The sequence below is a fragment of the Hypanus sabinus genome, chromosome 7 (assembly GCF_030144855.1).
Source record: "Hypanus sabinus isolate sHypSab1 chromosome 7, sHypSab1.hap1, whole genome shotgun sequence".
Lineage (NCBI taxonomy): Eukaryota > Metazoa > Chordata > Chondrichthyes > Myliobatiformes > Dasyatidae > Hypanus > Hypanus sabinus.
Window position 1 is genome coordinate 140,934,233 of NC_082712.1, and position 26,916 is coordinate 140,961,148.

The following is a 26,916-nucleotide window of genomic DNA, read 5'->3' on the forward strand; positions in this document are numbered from 1 at the left end:
TCTGAGAAAATAGCATCTTCTGTTTCAATATATTGACTACAAACTAAAGAGCTTCAAACTGTATTGATGTGTGTAGTCAAGTAATTTGTTTTAGTTGTAGACCTTGAATGTTCCTGACCCTTTTGGGCTCTGGTGTTGAGGTGCAAAGAACTGAAAGACAAAGGGAGTTATGTCAACATCCTACTGATTATACAAATGTCTCACAAAATGATGCTGTCTGTTTTAACACATTCACAACTAATGGCTGTTTCAAGCTGCATTAAATGAGATAACAGGAAGTTGCAGAGTAATTTTATTTGCTGCTCTGATAATATGTACTTTCCCAACTTAATTTTACCATAGCTAATGGAGTTCCTTAGTGATACCAATGAGGCAGCTGCTGCTGACGTTCTTGAGTTTGTGCGAGAAGCCATTCAGAGGTTTGAAGGCCTTCGTCCAGTTATTGTGGAGAAAATGTTGGAGGTATTCCATGCCATTAAATCCGTCAAGTAAGTAAAGTTTTCTTGCAATAGAAGCTATCTGTGAAATAAAATGTATTTTGCTCTTGATTTTGTAAAATTTAACTTCTATTCTTGCAGTATATATTTGTGTTTAAACTATGGCTGAGCAAAGGTGTAAACTTTTGGTTTACATGGTAATGTGCACCTCAAGTATTTCTTGTAAGACCAGACTTGAATTAATGAATTAAGACCAGACGAGACTTTGATTATATGATTTAAAGTTTTAGTTGTAGATGGATCATGTTCAATTGCCATTTGGATGCTTAGTTGAAAATCCTGCCTTAATTTGTCCAAAATTATCTGTTGAGATGACATACTGTATATTTGCTTTCGTGTAATGCTCTTCATTCAGGATTCAAAGAAAATTTTTTTTAGATGGTTGTGATCTAGATATTACAACTGGAGTGTGAAATGTAGGTCCAGTAACACAGGCATTGTAACAATAAACATTCTGCTGGAGAAACATAGCAAATCAAGTGAGTTCCTCCAGTAGATTGTTCCTCTAGTTTGCAGCATCTATTGTCTCTTGTGTCCACATAGATGTTGTAGTTAGGAACCAGATTGCTTTTCTTTAATCTTCACAAACGTTGTTTAGCAAGCGAATGAAATGATTATAATCCACAGCAAATTCACTTGTTTAAAAAATTGGACATAAAAAGCAGAAACTGACAATTACTGTAACCAATGAACAAGTTCTAATAAACTGTTTGAATTTTTCTGTGAAGAGACTCTGAAGTAATTTTCAGACCTTTTGATCTTTCATGATCCATTGTTGTGCCAAGTGCATTCTGATTTCAGTTAACTTTTGACCGAATAACTAAATTTGGTTCAGTCCACTCTTCAGCAACTGGTGTTTTTTTTTTAAATCAAGAAGTATCCTCTGATTTTGTTGCTGGGAAAGAACATTCATAACAAAGTAGTCATTCCAAGAGTTTGACTGGACATGCCAGAAAGAGAAGCACCATTTTGTAGTTCTCAATTTATTTCATATATGGTTCTGACTGACCTTAAATCTTAGTTCTGTCTGTTATTCCATGTGCTGACTGAACTGCTAAGTGTTTCCAATGTTTTAACTTCAATTTTACAGCATCTTTCTTTATTTCAGTTTTGCTTTTTCATTGGATTTTTCTTTGTTTTTACTGCAGGATATACAGGGGAGCTCTTTGGATTTTGGGTGAATATTGCAGCTCTAAAGAGGACATTCAGAGTGTAATGACTGAAGTTCGTCGGTCATTAGGTGAGGTATGTGGGGAAAACTCAAATGCTTTTTCTGTTATCTAGGATGCCATGCTCCAGTCGCATTACAAGTAAGGTACCAGGACGTTCACAAAAAGAATACAGGGCACTCATGATTTTCCCTTTTACTAGTTAAAATTTAAATTCACGTGTAGAATTGACTTCCTGAACCAAGCCCAATCTCTGAAATTAGTAACTGAAGTTCAGAAATGAAAAAAAACAAAAATCAACAGAAGCATCTGAAATTATACAGTTGCAAAATGTTATTTGCATTAATAATTGTTAATTCAGATAGCAGTTTTATTTCTTGTGTGCTCTTATTCTCTAAGTATGATTGCAAGGGAGAAGACAGCATTGAACAAAGTCACCTGATGTCTACAGCAGATGCATTCTTAATGGCTCTTATGGCCTTAGATCACCTGGACATACAAACAACTATGTCTGGATGCTGTTTGTTAACTATAGCTCAGTTCTTAACACCATCATTCCCACAGTCCTAATCGATAAGCTGCAAAACCTGGCCTCTGCAATTGGATCCTTGACTTCCTAACTGGAAGAACACAGTCCGTGCGGATTGGTGATTATTTCTCCTCTTTGCTGATGATCAACACTGGCGCACCTTGGGTGTGTGCTCAGCTCACTTTTCTGCTCTATATACCCATGATTGTGTGGCTAGGTATAGTTAAGTACCGTTTATAAATTTGCTGATGCTTCACCCATTGTTGATAGAATCTCAGATGGATTTAAGAGGGCATACAGGAGCGAGATATAGCAGCTGTTGAATGGTGTCACTGCAACAATCTTGCACTTAGTGTCAGTATGAAAGAGCTGATTGTGGACTTCAGAAAGGGTAAGACAAGGGAACAGAAACCAATCCTCATAGAGAGATCAGAAGTGGAGAGAGTGAGTAATTTCAAGTTCCTGGGTGTGAAGATCTCTGAGGATTTAACCTGCTCCCAACATATCAATGCAGCTAAAAAGAAGGCAAGCCAGCAGCTATATTTCAGTAGATGTTTGAAGGGATTTAGTTTGTCAACTAAAACACTTGGAAACTTCTATAGATGTATGGTGGAGAGCATTCTGACAGGCTGCATCACTGTCTGGTATTGGGGGGGGGGGGGGGGGTGGTTGACGGCTACTGCACAGGATGTCCATTATTAACTACCCCCATCACCCAGGGCATGCCCTCTTCTCATTATTATGGTCAGGAAGGAGATTCAGAAGAAACCTGAAGGTACACACTCAGCAATTCAGGTACAGCTTCTTCCTCTCTGCCATTCAATTTCTAAAAGGTCTTTGAACCCACGATCATTACCTCACCTTTCTTTAATGTATATTATTTCTGGTTTTGCACTATTATCAATCCATTTAATAATATACAGTGGCATGCAAAAGTTTGGGCACCCTGGTCAAAATTTCTGTTACTGTGAATAGTTAAGTGAGTAGAAGATGAACTGATCTCCAAGAGTCATAAAGTTAAAGATGAAACATTCTTTTCAACATTTTAAGCAAGACTAGTGTATTATTCTTGTTTTGTACAATTTTAAAGTGGAGAAAAGGAAATGAGCACCATGCTAAAGTTTGGGTACCCCAAGAGATTTGAGCTCTTAGATAACTTTTACCAAGATCTCAGACCTTAATTAGCTTGTTAGGGCTATGGCTTATTCACAGTCATCATTAGGAAAGGCCAGGTGATGCAAATTTCAAAGCTTTATAAATACCCTGACTCCTCAAACCTTGTCCCAACAATCAGCAGCCATGGGCTCCTCTAAGCAGCTGCCTTGCACTTTGAAAATTAAAATAAATGATGCCCACAAAGCAGGAGAAGGCTATAACAAGGTAGCAAAGTGTTTTCAGGTAGCCATTTCCTCAGTTCATAATGTAATTAAGAAATGGCAGTTAACGGGAATGGTGGAGGTCAAGTTGAGGTCTGGAAGACCAGAAAAACCTGCACCTGCATAGATATGATATTCATGAAAGAGTCATCAGAAGAAAACCTTTTCTGTGTCCTCACCACAAAATTCAGCGTCAGAAGTTTGCAAAGGAACATCTAAACAAGCCTGATGCATTTTGGAAACAAGTCCTATGGACTGATGAAGTTAAAATAGAACTTTTTGGCTGCAATGAGCAAAGGTATGTTTGGAGTAAAAAGGGTGCAGAATTTCATGAAAAGGACAGCTCTCCAACTGTTAAGCACGAGGGTGGATTGGTCATGCTTTGGGCTTGTGTTGCAGCCAGTGGCACGGGGAACATTTCACTGGTAGAGGGAAGAATGAATTCAATTAAATACCAGCAAATTCTGGAAGCAAACATCACACCGTCTGTAAAAAAAAAAAAGCTGAAGATGAGAAGAGGATGGCTTCTACAACAGGATAATGATTGTAAACACACCTCAAAATCCACATTGGACTACCTCAAGTGGCGCAAGCTGAAGGTTTTACCATGGCTCTCACAGTCCCCCGACCTAAACATCATTGAAAATCTGGATATACCTCAAAAGTGCAATGCATGCAAGACGGCCCAAGTATCTCACAGGACTAGAAGCCTTTAGCAAGGAATAATAGGCAAAGATCCCCCAAACCAGAATTGAAAGATTCTTAGCTGGCTACAGAAAGTGTTTACAAGCTGTGATACTTGCCAAAGGGGGTGTTACTAAGTACTGACCATGCAGGGTGCCCAAACTTTTGCTTCAGGCCCATTTCCTTTTTTGTTATTTTGAAACTGTAAAAGATGGAAATAAAAAAAGTAGTCTTGCTTAAAATATTAAAGAAATGTGTCATCTTTAACTTTATGCCCTTTGGAAATCAGGTAATCTTTTGCTTGCTTAGCTATTCACAGTAACAGAAATTTTGACCAGGGGTGCCCAAACTTCTGCATGCCACTGTACATATACGTACTGTAATTGATTTACTCTTTTTTCCTTTCTATATTATCATTTATTACATTGTACTGTTCCTGCTAAGTTAACAAATTTCGTGACTCATGCCAATGATAATAAACCTGATTCTGATTCTGAAACATCTTGAAGGAAGATTTTTTCAGTTAAACTGAAAATGTGATTCTAATAGTGATTTCCCTTCTTTAAAAACAAACATTATGCAGAAATGCTTTATAGAAGTATCGTGCAAATACATATGGGCACTTGATACCATAAAACAATTTATTTGCATTTTTTTGACTGTTTTAGATTCCAGTTGTTGATTCTGAGATAAAGAAGGAAGCTGGTGAACTGAAAATGGACGATGACATTCAGGTAGTTCCCACACAAAAACTTGTGACGGAGATGGGAACCTATGCAACTCAGAGTGCCCTTAGTGCAAAGCCTTCCAAAAAGGATGAAGAGAGGTAAAACTAGAATATTTTCTAATATGTGTACAACTGCCATCATATTAAAAGGACAAAGTTAAATACTCATTTCTGAAATTGACTCTTGACACTAGCAGCCTCCCATCCATTAAAATAGTAATTTGAAGATTTGGATGCAAACGATCTAGAAATATTCTGTATCTGTATTCTGCAGTTTATCTGTCACATTTGTGGAAGTTTTGCTTTTGGATTCAAGGATCACTCTTCCTCTCATACTAATTTTGAAACAGTGCAGAATATCTAAAACAATTTATTTATTGAACACAATGAATTAAATTTCTTGGTGGAGGAGGTACTGAAGATGGAAGTAACAATGTACAATTCATTGGAAAACATGTAAGGACTTGATTGTGTTTGCATAATTTTACTGATTGATCCAAGGGTTTCAAACAATACTGTTTGCATAAAGATCTTCATCTTGGCAATTTGGGAACAAGTATAATCTTAAGCATTGAGGACTTATTAGTCAAAGAAAGTTGCTTTTATGTGTTTTTTCCCAACTGAATGGCTTGTATTGCATACATTTATTCAGTGGACACATCTTCATTTTTTAATGTTAGTCGACATGTAGGTTTCAGTCTTTTAATCTGTTTTCATGCTATCTGTTACATTGAGGAGCTGTAAATATTTAGTTCTGAAGTATTTGTTTTTTATTTGATAATATTTAATTGGGCATTGCTATATGCTATAATAATTCCTTCCACACTGTATTTATTGGGATACATTAATGTTATATAAATATGTACGAATTTTTTAAGACCACCTCTACGTGGATTCCTGCTGGATGGGGATTTCTTCGTGGCTGGTGCCCTTGCAACTACATTGACCAAGATAGCTTTACGTTATATGGTACTTATGCAAGATAAAAAGAAGCAAAATGTAAGTAATAATCAGGATTCTTTTGAAAATTCAACAAGAAATAGGAAACTAATTTCCACTGTCTCTATAAGCTGCAAGTATTTAAACCTGATATATTTTTTAAAGGCATGATATTGAAAGAATATTTATCAGCAAAATATGTGTTAATTGTCAATTTTTGATAAACATTAGCCATCTGCAGGGATTTGTATTTGAAGTATGCAGTTTTAAAATTCTGGAAGTAAGGGTGGAGAAACTGAATGAACAAGGTAGCAGTGGCTAAAGCAGACATATTGGAAAAAGGAATTGGTGCAGCATTCACTGTAATTTCACCAATAGAATTGAGGAGTGAAGCTGTAACATGGCCTGTAGATCAGTGGCCATAGTAACATCCAAACTAAGCATTGAGAAGTAGGTCGTTGCTAAGGTAGTGCTTAATGGTGTTAATCAGTGATGTCAAGACTGCTTAAGTATTTTTCTGGTCATTAAAATTGGATTTATGGGACTGTAATGATTAACATCGGGTTTACATTATATACATTATTATCTATACATTATTATGTATAGAATTTACCTGGCTTATTTTCCACATTGTTGGGTAACCCAAGTGCTTATTGTGCCAGAGTAGTTTGCTTATACAGATTAGATCCTTTCTTTAGCATATATCTTCAGCTTGACTGGAAGAATATCAAGTGGTGTTTGAGGTTCCAATCCCAGAAAGTCTGATTTCATTTATGTGGAGTCACAATGACTCTGGACCTGGAGTACAAAGTTTGGCTTTAGTACTTTGAGATGGGTGCAGCAAAGATTCATCTGATAGATGCCAGGCAATAGTAGGCTGCAGTGAAGAGATATTGAGATGAATGAGCCAACAATTTGTGGATTTTAAAAAGGAAAAGGTAATTACATTAAGACTTCAGTTCTTCAGAGGGCTTGAGATGTTTACGTATAGGATGAGGAGCTGAGAACTAATCGTTGACATTTGAAAACGGGGAATGAAAGATTGCTTCACTGAAATTTACTTACCACAAAGGGTTGTGGATGTTTGGAGAAGTATATTCAGGTGAAATTGACAAATGATTGGCCACCATGGGCGTAGAGAAATGTGAAAACAGATCAAGAAGGTGTAGTCGATACAGAAATTTAGCCATGATATTGAATGATATGGCCTGCTCCTTCTTCTGTTTTTTAGGTCTTAAATAATTTTCATCTTTTTTTTTAAGAGCTTTGTTGCAGAGTCTATGCTCATTATGGCTACCATTTTGCACCTTGGTAAATCATCACTCCCAAAGAAACCAATCACTGATGATGATGTGGACTGTATCTCGCTCTGCCTCAAAGTTCTTGCAGAGTGTTCCCCTCTGATGAGTGATATTTTCAATAAAGAATGCAGAAAATCACTCTCTCAAATGCTGTCAGCCAAACTGGAAGAAGAGAAACTTTCTCAGAAGGTAAAGTTTTCGTGGAGGATTCATAACATTTCTGGATTTTCTCCTGCGTAATCCCTTGAGTATTTTTGTTCTGAAAGAAAGTACAGTGCTGTTGGTTTAGGTCACTATTGTCAAAGAGTTCTGTTTTTATTAGTAACCCCTCTATGCTCTTTATAGATATTCACTCCTTCAGAAATCACAAATCACTACTTAGAAATTTAAATGCAGAATAGATTTTGCTTTTACAGAATTTATAATGAATTCATACAAGATTATTTTCAACTCACATTTATTGACCCATATGCAGAAAACGTGGCTTTGTGTTACAGAAAATTGTGAAGGTATTCTAGGAACATAACCTCTCTATAATGTGGTGATCCCTTGTGAGGCAAATATACATGCTAGTGAAGTAATTTTAATCTTAAAAACTCTAAATGTAAATTAAAAGCTAGAATTCAAATTACAGTGTTCTTCCTGTAGAGTTCTGAAAAAAGAATTTTCATCTAAATTGAAACATGCTGATCCGTAGTGAAAATTAGCATTTAAAAAGTGAAATGTCCCTGGTCAAGTGCTTTGAGATGTTTCAGTGTAACAAAAGGTGGTAAGAGAGGGTTATTTTTAATATAATCATATTTATAGTTACTAAATTCTAATTTTCAGATTGAATCCAGTTGACTAAGAGGGTCTCTTGTGTGTTGGTACTTGGTGCTATGGATAGCTTTCACTACTGATGAAGTATTTTTAAATGTCTTCTGATGATTTTCTTCCTTTTTCTTTTGCTCCATTTAGAAACAGTCAGAAAAGAGAAATGTAATTGTGCAGGCAGACGATCCCATTTCCTTCATGCAGCTGATGGCCAAGAATGAAATTACTTCTAAAGAAGACCAGTTTCAGCTCAGCTTATTAGCTGCAATGGGTAACACACAACGAAAAGAAGCTTCTGACCCCTTGGCCTCCAAGCTCAGTAAGGTACAATGAAAGTACTTGATTGATTATTTCTAACTGGAAGCTGCCTGTTGTCCTTGCAACGGGTTATGCCTGGCCCCCTTTATTTATTGATCTATCACTGGCAAGAACAATGCTCTGCTGTGGCACTGCTGCAGTTCTTCAGGTGAAGATACTCCCACAGTCTTGATGGGAAGTGGGTTATAGGATTTAGACCCAACAGCAATAATGGAACAGCAAAATACTTCAAAAGTGGGACTGTGTGTCCTTTGGAGGGAAACCTGCAGCTGGTAGTGCTCCAGTACACCTGAAGCTACATTGCCGTTTGTGCTTGAAACTGCAACCAAATCTGCAATTGGAGTTGTCTGGAGGAATAACTTTTAGCAATACAAGGACTGAGAAGGAAACATTTTAGTTGTTGAATACGATCTCATATAACTTCTAGAAAGAAATATAAATTTAAGTTGTGTTGGGGAGAGAAAAGGTATAAATATCTTGTTTTCAATTAAAAACATTAAGGAATGTAATTTGTATTTAATGAGATGTTACAACAGAAGAAGATGAAATGCATAAATGCAATCACCAGTCACAAATGTGTCTCTGCAGAGGCTTTGTGATGTAGTTAGTAATATTGAGGGAATATTTAATATAATTTTCTGACAGTGCCCTAAACGTACCAACTTGTGCAGTTGGCGATGCCTTGTAGTGACATTTCCGTGAGTTATTGATGGATCTCGAAATTCTATTTTGTTCCCATACTCTAAATTGCCTGAAGTTTGTGTGACATATATGCACAAATTGATAGCAAGCAATATTGTACTTGTCACTTCTTTCATTAAATTTAGATTTTCCTTTTCATTTATAGACATTATGCCATCGCATAAATTTTGCGTCAAGAGAGGCCTCAATTTTGGACTAACCAACAACAGTCGTAATGTTGAGTTGCTTATGTAACTCCCTGTGACCTCTTTGTTTTGACACTGCACACTGAATTTAACCATCCAACCAAATTTAACTGAGCAAATAATTTTCTTGAATGCTCACTGAGTGTTTCCAACCCTAAAGGAATACTAGGTTAATAATTTTTATTTTTAATTTATAGGTTACACAGTTGACTGGTTTCTCAGATCCGGTATACGCAGAAGCATACGTACATGTTAATCAGTATGACATTGTACTTGATGTACTTGTGGTCAATCAAACAAGTGACACACTTCAGAACTGCACTCTGGAACTAGCTACATTGGGTAGGTTGAAACACTTAATGCAAGTTTTTATTTTGGTTTGAAAAGCAGTTTGTAACCTAACTTTTTTTAGATACCTTGCTGCATGAACAACAGCCTAAGAAAGAAAGACAATTGTTAGAGATGTGGATATGAACAGCACTTCTAGGTGAGGCAACATTTCACCTGCAAATCTGTTGGTCATCTACTATATTTGGTGCTCCCGATGCGGCCTCTTCTACATTGGTCAGACCCGAGGGAAATTTGTCGAGCACCTGCACAGTCCACAAAAAGCGGTATTTCCTGATTGCCAACATTTTAATTCCTCTCCTCATTCCTGTTCCAGCATGTTGGTCCGTAGCTTCCTCTTTTGCCATGATGTGGCCACTCTCAGGGTGGGGGAGCAACACCTCATATTCCTACTAGGTAGCCTCCAACCTGATGGCATGAACATCAATTTCTTTAAATTCAGGTTTACTTTCCCCTCCCCATTCCCTCTTCCATTCCCCATTCTGGCCTCTTCTAACCTATCCATCACCTGCCCCTGGTGCCCCTACTCCTTTCTTTTCTTTTTCCACCTATTACCTCCCAGCTTCTTACTTCAATCCTCCTTTCCCCACCCACTTGGTTTTGCCTGTCACCTAACTTTCCTTACCCTACCTTTCTATTCTAGCATCTTCCACTTTCAAATCTTGATGAAGGATTTCAGTTTGAAACATTGTTTGCAATGCCGATAAAAAGTATTCTCCTCCCTTGGAAGTTTTCTTGTTTTATTGTTTTACAATGTTGAATCACAGCGGATTTAATTCAGCTTTTGTGACACTGATAAGCAGAAAAAGACTCGTGTGTTCAAAGTGAAAACAGATCTGTACAAAGTGATCTAAATTAAAACATATATAAAAATAATTGATTGCATCATATTCACCCCCTTAAAGTCAGTATTTAGTAGATGAACCTTTGGCAGCAATTATAGCCTTGAGTCTGTGTGGATAGGTCTCTCAGTTTTGCACATCTGGACAGTGTGATTATTCCTCATTCTTCTTTACAAAATTGCTCAAGCTCTGTCAGATTGCTTGGAGAACGTGAGTGAACAGCCCTTTACAAATTCTCATTTGGACTGAGGTCTGGACTCTGACTTGTCTACTCCAAGGCATTAACTTTTGCTTTTAAGTGTAGCTGTGGCTTTGTTCTTGAGGTCATTGCTGGAAAAGAAATCTCCCGAGTCGCAGTTCTCTTGCAAACTGCACCAGATTGTCTTCCGGGATTTCCCTGTATTTTGCTGCATTAATTTTCCCTCTAACTTTCACAAGCCTTCCAGGATCTGCTGTAGCGAAGCATCCCTACAGCATGATGCAGCCACCACCATGCTTCATGGTAGGGATGGTGTGTCTTTGATGTGCGGTGTCTGGCTTGCACCAAACTTAGCATTGGTCTGATGGCCAAAAAGCTCTATTTTGGTTTCATCAGTCCATAGAATATTCTTCCAGCTGACTTAGTCTCCCACAAGCGTCTTGGCAAACTCTAGCTGAGATTCATGAGAATTTTCAAAGAGTCTTTCTCTTTGCCACTCTCCCATAAAGCTGTGACTGGTGAAGCATCTGGGCAACAGTAGTCATATGTAACAGTGAGGACTTCTGAGCGCATCATTGGAGCCTCCCTGCCCTCTATTGTGGACCTGTACTCTTCCAGGTTGAAGAAGAGGGCGGGGAACATCATAAAGGACTACTTCCATCCTGCACACGGACTGTTTGAACTGCTTCCGTCTGGTAGGCGCTTCAGATCCCTCCAGACTAAGACTGAAATAGGCACTGGAGAAGCTTTTTCCCTACTGCGGTCACTTTGCTGAACAGTTAACTGCCGGTTAACTGTCGGCTAACTTTTACTTGGATTGCACTACTTGTATGTATAATCTATATTTTCATTTATATTTATCATTATTATTGTTATGAGCAGAGAGACAACATCTGCCGGAAGTAAGTTCCTTGTATGTGCACTGTTACTTGGCGATTAAAGTCTGATTCTGATTCTGATGTACTGTCTCTCCCATTTCAGCCGCAAAACTTGTAACTCCCAGACCGGTCATAAGTCTCTTGGTGGCCTACCTCACTACTCACCTTCTTGCACGGTTACTCAGTTTTTGAGGATGGCTTGCTCTAGGCAGATTTACAGCTGTGTTTCTTGATGATTGACTTAACTGTACTCCAAGGGATATTCAGTGATTTGGAAATTTTCTTGTATCCATCTCCTGACTTGTGCTTTTCAATAACCTTTTCACATAGTTGCTTGGAGTGTTCTTTTGTCTTCATGGTGTAGTTTTTGCCAAGATATTGACTCACCAATAGTTGGACCTTTCAGATACAGGTGTGTTTTTACTGCAATCAGTTGAAACACCTTGACTGCACACAAGTCTCCAAAAGTAGGTCTCCATTTAACTAATTATGTGACTTGTATAACCAATTGGCTGCACCCATGGTGATTTGGTGTGTCATATTAAAGGGGATGAATACTTATGCAATCAATTATTTTGTGCTCTATATTTGTAATTAATTTAGATTACTTTGTAGAGATCTGTTTTCACTTTGACATGAGTCTTTTTTTCCTGTTGATCAGTGTAAAAAAAAAGCCAGATTAAATCCACTGTGATTCAATTTTGCAAAAACAATAAAACATGAAAACTTTTAAGAGGGTGAATACCTTTTATAGGCCCTGTATTCATTTTCATAGATGTTGTCTGGTCTGATGAGTTCCTCTAGCATTTTGTGCTCTGGATTTCCAGCAGTTGCAGAATTTCTTGAGTTTGTGATATGGATTCTGCTTGTTTTTTTTTTGCTAGGTGATCTTAAGCTTGTCGAGAAGCCTTCACCCCTGACTCTTGCTCCTCACGATTTTGCTAATATCAAGGCAAATGTCAAAGTAGCTTCGACAGAAAATGGCATCATTTTTGGTAATATAGGTGAGAAGGAATTTTCTTCAATCAGAACAATTGGTGTGTTATTATCTGAAGAAGTGTACTGGGAGATTTTTGCTTCCTGTCTCGTTGACAAATGATTTGTTGGATTCCCTTTAACACCTATTTTAGTACTTTGAAAAGAATTGAGAAATTCAAATTATGATCTAAGGAGACAGCTTTTTGCATTTGGTGATGAACAATGTCAGGTCACTGTTGACATCAATTTGTGGTCCATCAATACTTAGCACAGTCCACAGGGAGGGTTCACAAGTTTCCCCCCATGTGCCTAAGAAGAATGGGTTAGTATGTTAAGAAACCACTGTGAAATGCCCCTAGTTTGTAAGTAAGGTTTGATCTGCAGAGAGCTGATAACTATGCATTGAAATGGGTGCTTCATAGTAGATACGGTAATCTGGTCCCTTTACTCTGTGATGCTGATAGGAAAGATTTTTTTTCCTTTTCAAGAATTGAGCTACTTGACAGAATTCTGTTTATTTGTGCTTCCAGTTTATGATATTTCTGGAGCAGCAAGTGACCGAAATTGTGTGGTACTGAGTGACATTCACATTGACATCATGGACTATATTCAGCCTGCATTGTGCTCTGATGCCGAGTTCCGTCAGATGTGGGCAGAATTTGAATGGGAAAACAAGGTAGGGAAATTATATTGAGTCATAGTCACAGAAAGGCTATTGAGGCTGGGGGAAGGAAGGGCCAGAGGACATACGTTGGGGGGAATGCTGGGGGGGGGGGGGCTTCTTTGCACGAGGGGTGGTGGGAGTGTGGAGTGGACTGCCGGGTGGGGTGGTGGATGTGGGCTCACTTTTGGCATTTGAGAGGGACTTGGACAGGTGCATGGATTGGAGGAGTGTGGTCTGGATGCGGGTCGGTGGGACTGGGCGGAGGGGTGGTTTGACAGCCAAGATGGGCTGGGGGGCCTGTTTCTGTGCTGTGGTGTTCTATGGTTCTAAAAGTACAGTACAGAAACAGGCCCTTTAGCCCATCTTGTCCATGCTGTACCATTTAAATTGCCTACTCCCATCGACCTGCACTGGGACCATTGCCCTCCGTACCCCTACCATTCATGTACCTATCCAAGGTTCTGTTAAACGTTGAAAGCAAGCACGCATTGCTCCACTCTCTCAAACTTCTGAGCGAAGAAGTTTCCCCTCATGTTCTCCTTAAACTTTTTACTTTTCACCCTTAACCTATGACCTTTAGTTGTAGTCCCACCCAACCTCACTGGAAAAAGCCTGTTTGCATTTACCCTATCTATACCCCTCATAATTTTGTATACTTCTATCAAATCTCTCCTCAGTCTTCTACGTTCTAAGAAATAATGTCCTAACCTATCCAATTTTTCTTTATAATTCAGGTCCTCCATTCTTGGCAACATCCTTGTAAATTTTCTCTGTACAATTTCAAACTTATTTACATCTTTCCTATAGGTAGGTGACCAAAACTGCACACCATACTCCAAAATAGGCCCCACCAGCATCTTATACAACTTACACATAACATCCCATCTCCAGTATTCAGTACTTTGTATTATGAAGGTCAATGTGCCAGAAGCTTTTTTAGTGACCCTATCAACCTGTGACAATACTCTCAATTAATTTTGGACCTGTATTCCCAGATCCCTTTGTTGTACAGCACTCCTCATTGCTCTGCCGTTCACTGTGTAAGACCTATCCTGGTTGGTCCTACTGAAGTGCAACATTCTGAACTGCATTAAATTCCATCTGCCATTTCTCAGCCCATTTTTCTAGCTGGTTGAGATCTCACTGTAAGTTCTGATAGTCTTCCTAGTTGTCCACTACAATCTCAACCTTGGTGTCATCTGCAAATTTGCTGATTTAATTAACCACATTATCATCCAGATCATTGTAGATAACAAACAACAATGGACCAAGCACTGATCCCTATGCACACAATAGTCACAGGCCTCCAGTCAGATAGGCAACCATCTACTACCGCTCTCTGGCTCCTCCCACAAAGCCAATATCTAATTCAATTTACTACATTTTAAATTCTGAACAACTGAAATTTCCTGACCGATCTCCTATGCGGACATTGTCAAAGAGCTTGCTGAAGTCCATGTAGATAACACTCACTGCCTTGCCTTCATCAACTTTCCTGGTAACTTTCATGAAAAATTCTATAAGATTAGTTAGACATGACCTAACATGTACAAAGCCATGCTGACTATCCCTAATCGGTCCATGTCTATCCAAATACTCATATATCTGGTTCCTAAGAATTCCATCCAATAACTTCCCCACTTCTAATGTCAGACTGACTGGCCTATAACTTTCTGGTTTATTTTTGGAGTCTTTCTTAACCAGCAGAACAACATTAGCTGGCCTCCAATCCTTCGTTACCTCACCTTTCACCATGGATGATTTAAATATCTGTTAGTGCCCCTGCAATTTTTGCACTTACCTCCCACAGGTTCTGAGGGAACACTTTGTCAGGCCTTTAGGATTTATCTACCCTCATTTGCCTCAAGACAACAAACACCTCCTCCTCTGTAATCTGTAGAGGGTCCACGAACTTGATACTGCTTTGCCTTACTTCTGTAGACTCTGTGTACTTTAACTTGCATAGGTTAAAATTACTTTTATTGGATAACTGAGTGGATGATCCCTAATTTGTGTTTTTGTCTTGTTTCAAGGTTACAGTTAATACGAACATTACTGATCTAAATGAATATTTGCAGCACATTCTTAAATCTACCAACATGAAGTGTTTGACTCCAGAGAAGGTATGTACTACATAGGTGTTTAAGTTGCAACTGTGGTGTGATTTGTTTTTTTTCGCTTTTTGGAAAGTCTGAGCTCTTCCTTGTTCGTTTTGGCATTTTATATTCGTCCATGCCTAATTTTACCAGTTCATTGCAGTTGATTCATGAGGCACAATTGTGATAATTTGAGCAAATACCTGATTTGAATTTTCTTGTTTTAATACTTATGCTTCATAAATTAGGCATTGGCATTTTCAAGAGAGTTTTGATAAAGTGTTAGCAAAAGTGCTGAAGTAATAGTAACACTGGTATGACCTTGGTTGTGAAGGAAGACAAAGAGTAACTGTGAAAGGTTATTTTATCAAAATGGAGAGGTGTCAAATTCTTCAGAAGGAAGGAAAAATTAAGCAACACATGAACTACAAAGGCTTTCAACTCAAGAAGGTAGCTAAAATCTTAAATAACATAATCAACCTATCCTTAACAGGAATCAACAAGGCTAATAAATATTGGAAAAACAAACTGAATGCTGGAGGAACACAGTAGGTTGAATAGCAACCTATCTCTGTAAAACTGTCTCCTGTAAAAATTTCCCTTTTCTCAGCTCCTTCGTCCCTGGTGGATCTGCCCTAATGAAGGGTTTTAGCCGAAATGTCAACTGTTTACTCTTATCTATAGATACTGCCTATCCTGCTGGGTTCCTCCAGCATTTTGTGTGTGTTGCTTTGATTTCCAGTTTCTGCAGATTTCCTCTTATTTCTGCTCCCGGAATGTGGCTTTCTTTTCCAGGATGTCAAAGATGTCCTCCTCCTCCAAAGAGCAGTGTTTCCCTTTCACCACCATTGATGCTGCCCCCACATGCATTTCCTCCATTTCACGAACATCTCCCCTCACGTCATCTTCCTGCTGCCCTAACGGATAAAATTCCTCTTGTCCTCACTTGCTACCCTGTGAGCCTCCTCATCCAGCACCTTCCACCATCTTCAACAGGATCCCTACCACCAAATGCATCTCTACCTCCCTTCACCCTATCCAATTTCCACTTTCCACAGGGACCACTCCCTCTGTGATTCCCTTGTTCATTGTCTCTCCCCAATAATCTCGTCCTGCACTTGTCCCTGCAAGCAGCCAAAGTGCTACATCTGCCCGTTTACTTCCATTCAGGGCCACAAACAATCTTTCCAGGTGAGACAAAACTTCACCTGTTAATCTATATCTGGTGCTCCTGATGTGACCTCCATTACATTGATGAGATGGATGTAGACTAGGGGACCGCTTTGTCGAGTGCCTTTGCTGCATCTGCAAAAAGTAGCATTTCCTGGTGGTGAACCATTTTAATTGCAATCCCCAATCCCATTCCAACAGATTGTCCATGGCCTCCTCTTCTTCCACAATGAAGCCACTGTAAGGTTGGAGGCTATCCAGATGGAATATGAATTGTTGCTCCTCCATTCTCTAGTAATTATGTCCCCTCCCCTGTCTCTTCTCTTCAATTCCCTCTTAACTCTTCTCCCCACCTGTCTCTGACTTCTTCCTGGAGCCCCTCCTCCCCTTTCCCCCCATGGTCCATTCTTTTCTCCTATCAGATACCTTCTTCAGCTCTTTACATCTTCCACCTATCACCTCCCAGCTTCTTACTTCATTCCCCTCCCCATCTTCTTATTCTTCCTTTCCAGACCCGACAAAAGCTCATGGCTCAGAATGTCTACTGTTCTTTCATTTCCATAGGTGCTGCCTGGCCTGCTGAGTTCTTCCAGCATTTTATGTGTGTTGCTTTGGATTTCCAGCATCTGCAGAATCTCTTGTATTTCCTCTAACGGAGTTTTGTTTCAAATTCCAGCATTTACAGTGTCCTATGAATAAGGAAGATAAAACAGCATGAGCAGAGCAGTAGACATGATTTAACTTTTAATTGACTTTATAGTTTTCTCAACATCCTGGCTCTTGAATACTGCATTCAGGATGATCATCTGAGGCAGAACCTATTAAAACACTAAAGGAGCATTTCCAAGGTCAGACTGTGAATAACAGTGAGCAAGTTGTTTCTTGGTTACAGTGAAACTGAATTTTGTAACTTGCATGTCTAAATCTTTAAGTCAACATGTTTTTTGTTCATGTTCATTAAGTCAGGATTCATTTCACATTCTGTTGTTGGAAGGCAGTTATTGTGGTACCAAGAAACTTCCCCTTGCTAAGCCATATTATTTGTTCTATTTACTGTATGTGTTGCAACAGATGAAATTTTATGAAATTTTGCTGGTTGAGTTGCCTCATTTTTATTTAGCCAATTCAGATGCAGAAGACCAACCCAAACATATGAAATTAATTGGTACCACCAAGAGAGTTGTATTTAATTAATTGTTCTGGTGTTGGTGGAATGCTTCATTTAACTTACAGTGGTGCTCTGCTTTTGTAGAGGAACTGTCTGCCAACCTGATGCATTCTTCTTTCAGTAATTTTTTTAGTCCAATCCTGCAGTACTTGTATATTGGGAAATTTTGGTACTGTAATGCTCTACCTGGATCAAAACCATATGGACTTTTTTATCCATGCAATCAAATGAGTGATTGTCAGTGATTCAGTTTGGGGCTTACAGAATTAGCCTGCATTATCTGGGCCAATTCATTGCAATTGGTTCCATTTCTCAAGTACAAAGCCTAAATGCAAGATTCACTTCATACTGGTCCAAATTTGCTATTTTAGAGAGATAACACAGTAACAGGCCTTCCAGGCACAAAGATCCCACACTGCCTAATTCCACTCATGTGAATAATTAAGCCCCATGTCTTTGGAATGTGGCAGGAAGCCTGTGCAGTTCTGGGGAGAATGCACGAACTCCTTACAGACAGCTGTGGAATTGAATGACTTTGCTACCGTGCCACCCATCTACCAATCCACATAAATGCGCCAATTGGAGGTGGAAGTGAAAGATTGGGAATAATTTCACTCTGAAGGCTGGAAGGAAAGACAATTGGGGAAGTTGGTAACTAGATCAAAGATTTGTTGATCTCATTGAAACATATGATATATTGGAAGGCACGGGATAGAGTGGATGTGGAGAAGATGATTGTGGAATCCAGGACCAAAGGGCACAGTATCAGAATAAAAAGACATCCCTTTAGAACAGAGATGAGAAGGAATATCTTTAACCAGAGCTGGTGATGAGGTGCAAGATGGTGCTGGTGAACCACGGTGACATTCTGCAGGCTAATGTACTTTTAAATCAACTTAATGAACTACAGATTTCAAGATCTTCTGAAAGATTCTGTGGACTTTACTCTCAAGCAAGCAGGTATGGTATCCTTTAACCAGATGAAGGTTCATCAGCCTGGCTAGGAGTGAGGCTGAAACACAGGAATGAGACCCCCTCTACTTAATATCTTGTTAGCAAATGTCCAGTTGCTGAAGAACAAAATTGAGGACCTGAGGGAAAGATTGCTGTATCGAAGGGAAATGAAAGATTGCTGTGCTTTATGTTCAACTGAGACCTGGCTTACACCCAGCGTACAAGATACAGTACGGTGATCAGACCTGAAAGCCTCTCAATTCACAGGATGGACCGAGCTACTGATTCAGAAAAGGCAAAAGGTGGAGTTGTGTGTTTCATGATAATCTCTTATTGGTGCTCCAAAGTGGCAGTATTGTTGAACTTATGCTCCCCAGCCTTGAACACAAAAAGATAAAATGCCATCCATTTTATTTACCAAGTAGGTACTCGTCCGTAATTCTCACTGGAGTTTACATATTACCTGTGGCTGACTCCAATTAAGCGTTTGAGATGCTGCACGATGCTGTCTCCAAACAAGAAACAATCCATCCAGGCACATTTCACATATAGTCGGGGACATCATCCAGATTTGTTTGAAGCAATCTCTGCTCAATTTCCATCAGCATATAACCTGTAGCACCAGAGGTCCCAACACACTAGACCACTGTTAGGGTAAAGAATGCCTACAGTTCCATTCCCAAACTGCATTTTGGGCAATCTGATCACGTGGCTGTCTTTCTAGCTGCATACTGGCAGAGGCTAAAGAGCAAAACTCCAGAGGTTAGGACAACAAAGACATGGTCACAGAGAGGCGGCTATGTGATTGCTTTGAATCAGTTGACTGGGCCATATTCAAGCTCTCATCTATAAATCTGAATGAATACACCATAGTTGTCAGAGACTTTATTAAAGCAGTTGTAGATGAGGGTATCCCCACAAAATCATTCAGAGTATATGAACCATGAGATCCACAATTGGCTGAGGGCCAGATCAGAGGAATTCAAATCTGGTGACTGAGAAAGTTACAAAAGGTCCAGGTACGATCTCTGGAAAGCTATCTCACAAGTGAAGTGGCACCTTCACCAGACTAAACTTGAATCAACGAAGGACAGTTCTGGCAGGCCTTGAATGTTATCATTCTTAAAGTAAAATCAAGCAACATGGGCAACAACAGGGTTTTGCTTCCAGATGAGCTCAATGCCTTCTATCCCCACTTTCTTTGTCAAAACATGGAGCAACGGGTTTCCGGTGACGTCATCGTTGAGAATGGCAGCTTAAGTCACTAGCTCTTCCAGAAAAACGTGTATTAAGCCCCGTTAACGCATCAAATATATTTTTCAAAAAATATTTGAACTGAAAAGAGGGGCAAGAATAGGGAAAAAGAATGGAAATAAGAAAAGCGACACTGCTGAGCCTGTGGCCGAGAGGAGTGCAGTGAACAGCTCTCCTACCTGACCGTGTGCTAGTGAGGCAGACACTGGGCCTCATTCAGGCAGAGCGGCAAATATGATCGAAATTCTGAAAGAGATAAGGGAGTTCCAGAAAGATATAAAGCAGCAGCTACATGATATGAAGTCAGAGCTCGCCAGCGTCAATCAAAAAATAGTGGTGGCAGAGACTCGAATTGAGAAGGTGGAAGATCGTGTTCAAAACGTGGAACGGATACTGAGTAAGACGATAAAAATATTAAATCACCAAGAAGGTAAACTGCTTGACCTGGAGGGAAGATCACGGTGGAAAAATAATCAGAGTATATAACGTTCCAGAAGGAGTGGAGGGCTTGTCTATGACGGAGTTTGTCAGAAAGTTGCTGCAGGACACGCTGGATCTTCCCTTGGTTATGGAGCTGGAAATCGAAAGAGCGCATCGTGCAATCATCCCGAAGCCAACCCGAGATAAAGCAGATAAGCCATGCTCAATAAGAATTAAATCCCTTCGGTATAGTACCAAGGCGGAGATTCTACAAAGGGCCTGGGGTAAGAGGAGGGTGTTTTTAGACGATAAATTAATATATTTTGACCAAGATTACCCCCCCCCCCCCCCATGGTCCTGCAGAAACATAAAGAATACTCTTAATTAAAGCGAGTACTAAAGCAAGAAAGGATTAGATTTCAAACTCCATACCCTGCTAAACTTTGAGTGTTTTATGAAGATGGGATGCGGTTGTACCAGACAGTGGACGAGGCGACTACGGGCATGAAGGCCAGAGGGTTGCCCATCAGCGTGATCAAACCGAGGGAATGCCTGGCAGAGGAGTTATCCCGCTCCACTTGGGAAATAGTGCAGGAATCGAGAGGGCAGGAGATGGGAGGAGGCCGAGAGAAATATATCAGGAAGAGACCGGGAGTTTTCCAAAGACAGACCTCACCCCCTCCAGAATATATAGAGTACACAGGGAAATCTTTTCTGTGTAATGGATTTGTTCACTGACTTCTATGAATACTGCAATGGGGGCCCTCAATTCACAAGTAGGAGGGGTTATTCTCCACAGCTAGACATTTCCTCTAGCTCAACGTAGTCAAGTCAAGTCACTTCTATCGTCATTTCGACCATAACTGCTGGTACAGTACATAGTAAAAATGAGACAACGTTTTTCAGGACCATGGTGTTACATGACACAGTACAAAAACTAGACTGAACTACGTAAAAAAAAAACAACACAGTGAAAGCTACACTAGACCACAGACCTACCCAGGACTGTGTAAAGTGCACAAAAACAGTGCAGACATTACAATAAATAATAAACAGGATAGTAGGGCAAGGTGTCAGTCCAGGCTTCGGGTATTGAGGAGTCTGATAGCTTGGGGGAAAAAGTTGTTACTTAGTCTGGTCGTGAGAGCCTGAATGCTTCAGAGCCTTTTCCCAGACGGCAGGAGGGAGAAGAGATTGCATGAGGGGTGCATGGGGTCCTCCATAATGCTGTTTTCTTTGCGGATGCAGCATGTAGTGTAAGTGTCCGTGATGGCGGGAAGAGAGACCCCGATGATCTCAGTTGACCTCATTATCCGCTGCAGGGTCTTGTGATCCGAGATGGTGCAATTTCCGAACCAGGCAGTGATGCAGCTGCTCAGGATGCTCTCAATACAACCCCTGTAGAATGTGATGAGGATGGAGGTGGGAGATGGACTTTCCTCAGCTTTCCCAGAAAGTAGAGATACTGCTGGGCTTTCTTTGCTATGGAGCTGGTGTTGAGGGACCAAGTGAAATTCTCAGGTGAACACCAAGAAACGGTGCTCTTTACGATCTCTACTGAGGAGCCATCAATATTCAGCGGGGAGTGGTTGCTCCATGCCCTCCTGAAGTCAACAACCATCCCTTTTGTTCACATTCAGAGACAGGTTGTTGGCTCTGCACCGGTCCGTTAGCCGCTGCACCTCCTCTCTGTAAACTGACTCATCGTTCTTGCTGATGAGACCCACCACGGTCGTGTCATCGGCGAACTTGATGATATGGCTCGAACTGTGTGTTGCAGTACAGTTGTGGGTCAGCAGAGTGAACAGTAGTGGACTGAGCACGCAGCCCTGGGGAGCCCCCCCCTCATGCTCACTGTGATGGTGTTGGAGATGCTGCTCCCAATCCGGACTGACTGAGTTCTCCCAGTCAGCCAGTCTAGGATCCAATTGCAGAGGGAGGTGTTCAGTCCCAGCAGGCTCAGCTTTCCAATCAGCTTCTGAGGGATGATTGTGTTGAATGCTGAACTGAAGTCTATGAACAGCATTCAAACATATGTGTCTTTTTTATCCAAGTGGGTTAGGGCCAGGTGGAGGCTGGTGGCAATGGCGTCATCTGTTGAGCGGTTGGGACGGTACGCAAACTACAGGGGTTCCAGTGAGGGGGGCAGCAGGGTCTTGATATGCCTCATGGCGAGCCTCTCGAAACACTTCATGATGATGGATGTAAGTGTAACAGGACGGTAGTCATTTAGGCAGGACACTGAACACTTCTTCAGCACGGAGATGATGGTGGCGGCCTTGAAACACGTTGGAACAGTGGCGCTGCTCAGTGAGATGTGGAAGATGTCAGTGAGAACATCTGCTAGCTGGTCTGCACATCCTCTGAGCACTCACAGGGATGTTGTCTGGTCCAGCAGCCTTCCGTGGGTTGACCCTGCACAAGGTTCTTCTCATGTCGGCCACGGTGAGACACAGCACCTGGTCATTTGTAGGAGGGGTGGACTTCCTCGCCGCCACGTCATTTTCCACCTCAAACCGGGCGTAGAAGTTATTCAGCGCATCTGGGAGGGAGGCATCACCTGCACAGTCAGGTGATGTTGTCTTTTAATTGGTGATGTCCTGGATGCCCTTCCACATGCGCTGCATCAGATGACATGCCATCATCTACTAGAGACCTCAGCCTTGGAATCACACGTTCGTTGCCATTTTTGTTATTACTTGCGTTTCTTGGTTCTTATTTGTTCAGGGAGTAGATCGATTTAAGTTTTATTCTGCAAATTTCAATGATACATTGACAGATAAATGCAGATGGCTAAGGACAGAGTAAAATTAATTTCTTTTAATGTCAATGGGCTATTAAATCCAATCAAATGTAATAGAATTTTATCCAAAATGAAAAAAGAACAAGCTCATGTAGTATATTTACAGGAAACTCATTTAAGTGATAATGACCATAGAAAACTAAAGAGAATGGGCTTCCCTAATTTGTTTTTCTCTTCATATAAATCAGGACATAGGAGAGGAGTTGCTACTCTTATCTCAAGTAAGCTAAATTTTGAAAAAGTATTCGAAATGGGAGATAAAGTGGGCAGATATATTCTGGTAAGGGGAGATATAGATGGAAATTCAGTTACTCTATTGAATATATGCGCACCCCCGGGAAGTGATATTGGTTTCTTTCAGAAAATTACTGATATTATGGTAGCAGAAACAGAAGGTCTCCTGACATGTGGTGGAGACTTAAATTTACATTTACAACCAAACTTAGACTCTCCCAATAAAAAAGCCTATGAAACAAAATCCTTACATAAGAAAGAAGGACCTTTTCTCTGACAGAAGGGATTACACTCATTATTCTGCTCCCCATTCTGTATGTACAAGAATAGACTATTTCATAACATGTGGAAAAGACAAAATAAACACCTGTGGAGTTGGGACAATAGATATAAGTGACCATGCACCTATATATTTATCTGTTGATTATGACCAAAGAATACTATTTGGAAAGTAAATTCAAGTCCATTCAATGATCTGCACTTTAAGAAACAAATTAAAAAAGAAATTGGTCTCTACTTAGAATTTAATGATAATGGCGAGGTTTCACCTCCCATTTTATGGGATACTCTGAAGGCTGTCCAAAGAGGGAAAATTATAGCGATAGCTTCATGTAAGAAAAAAATAAGGAATAAAACATTAGAGGAATTACAAAATAGGCTGAAGGAACTAGAGAAAAACACATTGAATTGGGCACAGGATACATTAGGGGAAATTAAAAGAATTAGGAATCAAATTAATAGTTTGGCTACGCAATAAATCAGGAAAAATGTAATGTTTCTGAAACAGACATTACGAAAGTGGATCAAAATCTATGAAAATACTGGCATGGAAACTGAAAAAAAAGCAGTAAATACAATTCATAGAATTAAGGACCCAAGAACAAAAATGATAAAAAAATAAGCTAAGTGAAATTCAAGAAGTTTTGAAGTGTTTTATAAAACTCTATATTCCAAAGTTCCAGGGGGAAGCATAACCCAAAATGACACCTTCTGGAATTCTCTAGAGTTACCCACTTTAAGCAAAGAACAAAATAGAATGATGACTGCTGACATAACTGAGTTGAATTAAAAGCTGCAATTAGTAGGCTTATATTAAGCAAGTCACCAGGATCAGATGTGTATACAGCAGAGTGGTACAAAGAATTTAAAAATGAGTTAATTCCTGTTTTACTCCCCTCACTGAACTGGGCTCTAAAAAAAGCACAAATGCCATCCAGTTGGAAGGAAGTGATATCTCAGCTATACTGAAAGAAGGCAAGGATAAAATGGATCATTTAGACCAATATCCGTTCTTAATGTAGATTATAGATTATTTACCTCCATCACGGGCAAACGATTAGAGGAGTTTCTACCCATACTGGTACATAACGATCAGACAGGTTTTATACAACAACGCCAAACACAAGACAATATACGAAGGACACTTTACATTATGGATCATATGCAAAAAAAGTAAAATCGAAGCAATAGTTATAAGCATGGACGCTGAAAAGGCATTTGATTCGGTTAATTGGAATTTTCTTTACAGAGTTTTACATAGATTTGGTTTCCAAGACACAATTATTAAAACTATACAGACACTATATGACAACACTACTGCTAGGATTAAAATCAAGGCTGTGTGCTAAGCCCTTGCTGTACTCGCTTTACTCTGTATGGTTAAGCACAATTGTTGTGCTGTATTCAAGTTTGCTGGCAATGCCACTGTTATAGGCTGATAAAAGGTGGTGATGAATCAGCATTTAGGAGGGAGATTGAAAATCTGGCTGAGTAGTGTCACAACAACAACTTCTCACTCAATGTCAGCAAAACTCAGGAGGAGGAAACCCGAAGTCCATGAGCCAGTCCTCACTGGAGGATCAAAGGTGGAGAAAGTGAACAACTTTAAATTTCTTGGTGTTACCATTTTGGGAGCCCTGTCCTGAGCCCAGCACATAAGTGCAATTATGAAGGAAGCACAGCAGCGCCTCTATTTCCTTTGGTGTCTATGAAGATTTAGCATTATATTTAAAATTTTGATGAACTGGAATAGATGTGTGGTGCAGAGTATATTGACTGGCTGTATCACAACCAGGTATGGAAACACCAATGTCCTTGAATGGAAAATCTTACAAAAAGTAGTGGATATGGCTCAGTCCATCACGAGTATCAGCCTGAGTGCATTTACACAGAGCGTTGCCAAAGAAAGCAGCATCCATCTTCAGGGACTCCCACCACCCAGACCATGCTTTCTTCACACCGCTGCCATCAGGAAGAAAGTACCTCAGGACTCACACCACCAGGTTCAGGAACAGTTATTACCCTCAACCATCAGCTTCTTGAACCAAAGGGGATAATTCCACTCCATCACTGAAATGTTCCTATATCTGTGGACTCATGTCCAAAGACATTTCATCTAATGTTCCTGATATCTATTGGTTATTCTTATTATTTCTCTTTTTGTATATGCACAGTCGTCTTTTGCACACTGGTTGAACGCCCAAGCCGATGTGCTCTTTCTTTGATTCTGGTGCTTGTCCGACATTGACAGGAAATCTGTGCAGGAGAGATTTTTTAAAGCGGAAAAGCTGTTGCACTGGGGTAGTTCCACTCTCATGACCTCAGAAGTCCAAGTTCAGTGGTACAGTAAAGCTTCACAAACTGAGGAATTCCTTGGTTGCAGCGGATGACCATGATGTCTTCTGTTGCCTCGTCAAGCCCATTGCTCTCCACAGAGCATTGCAGTACCACCCTGCTGGCCATCGGATGTCGTGGTCGACCTCACCCACCCAGTCCGCCAGAGCTGACTTTGCGTGCTGGGGCAGGCATGTCCTCAAGATCCTATTAACATTATTATTCTATTATGGATTTATTGCATATGCCCGCAAGTAAATGAATCTAGGGGTTGTGTATGACATACATGACATACATGTACTTTGCTAATAAATTTGCTTTGAACTTTGAATCCATGTTTTGAACTTTGATTAGCACAAATGGCTATGGAAGCTAAGTCATTGGGTGTATTTAAAGCCAAGGTTTAAGTGCTCTTGATTAGTAAGGGTGTCAAAGATTATGGGGAGAAGCAGTAGAATATATTTGAGAGAAGGTAATAAATCAGCACGTTGGAATGGCAGAGCAGACTTGATGAGCTATGAGAGAGTTGGATGGGCAATAGAAAAATATCTTAATTCTATGTTGATTGCCTGAAACAAATTTAGAAACGACTGTATACTTTTTTCTTGGGGACAAGGCAGGGACTGGGTATTGATAGTGAATGATCAGCCATGATCTCAGAATGGCGGTGCAGACTTGAGGGGCCGAATGGTCTACTTCTGCACTTATTGTCTATTGTCTATCCCTCTAGCATGTAATTTCTGTTCCTTCTGTACCTAGGGAAAATATGAGGAGACTCTTTAACTGTGGGATTCCAAGGAACTTGACTTGGGAACTGAATTTAATAATTAGATACCAAGATCTCTGGAATGAAGTAAAAAGGCATTAATTCTTTTTGCCATTTTTGAGGGTGATTGGGTGATGGGACTAATGGTGTTATGATTGGTGGTTTTGAAATTCAATTTAGGAACCAGATTGAAGGAATACTGCAATATTAGAAGACTTCCTATACCTAATGAAGTGGCCACTAAGTGTATGTTTGTGGTCTTCTGCTGTTGTAGTCATTCACTCAAAGG

At 40.0% G+C, this 26,916-nt stretch overlaps 1 protein-coding gene across 2 annotated transcripts in view; it reads left to right on the top strand.

Annotated features, from left to right (window-relative positions):
• copb1 (COPI coat complex subunit beta 1) overlaps positions 1 to 26,916 on the top strand; it is a 51,014-nt gene that overhangs the window by 18,511 nt on the left and 5,587 nt on the right. For both annotated transcript variants that reach the window (XM_059975778.1, XM_059975779.1), the window contains exons 11-20: positions 343 to 488; positions 1,646 to 1,742; positions 4,924 to 5,081; positions 5,861 to 5,981; positions 7,184 to 7,411; positions 8,180 to 8,359; positions 9,438 to 9,582; positions 12,392 to 12,511; positions 13,016 to 13,161; positions 15,183 to 15,272. In XM_059975778.1, coding sequence (XP_059831761.1) covers positions 343 to 488; positions 1,646 to 1,742; positions 4,924 to 5,081; positions 5,861 to 5,981; positions 7,184 to 7,411; positions 8,180 to 8,359; positions 9,438 to 9,582; positions 12,392 to 12,511; positions 13,016 to 13,161; positions 15,183 to 15,272 — 1,431 coding nt within the window. The remainder of the gene's footprint in view (positions 1 to 342; positions 489 to 1,645; positions 1,743 to 4,923; positions 5,082 to 5,860; positions 5,982 to 7,183; positions 7,412 to 8,179; positions 8,360 to 9,437; positions 9,583 to 12,391; positions 12,512 to 13,015; positions 13,162 to 15,182; positions 15,273 to 26,916) is intronic.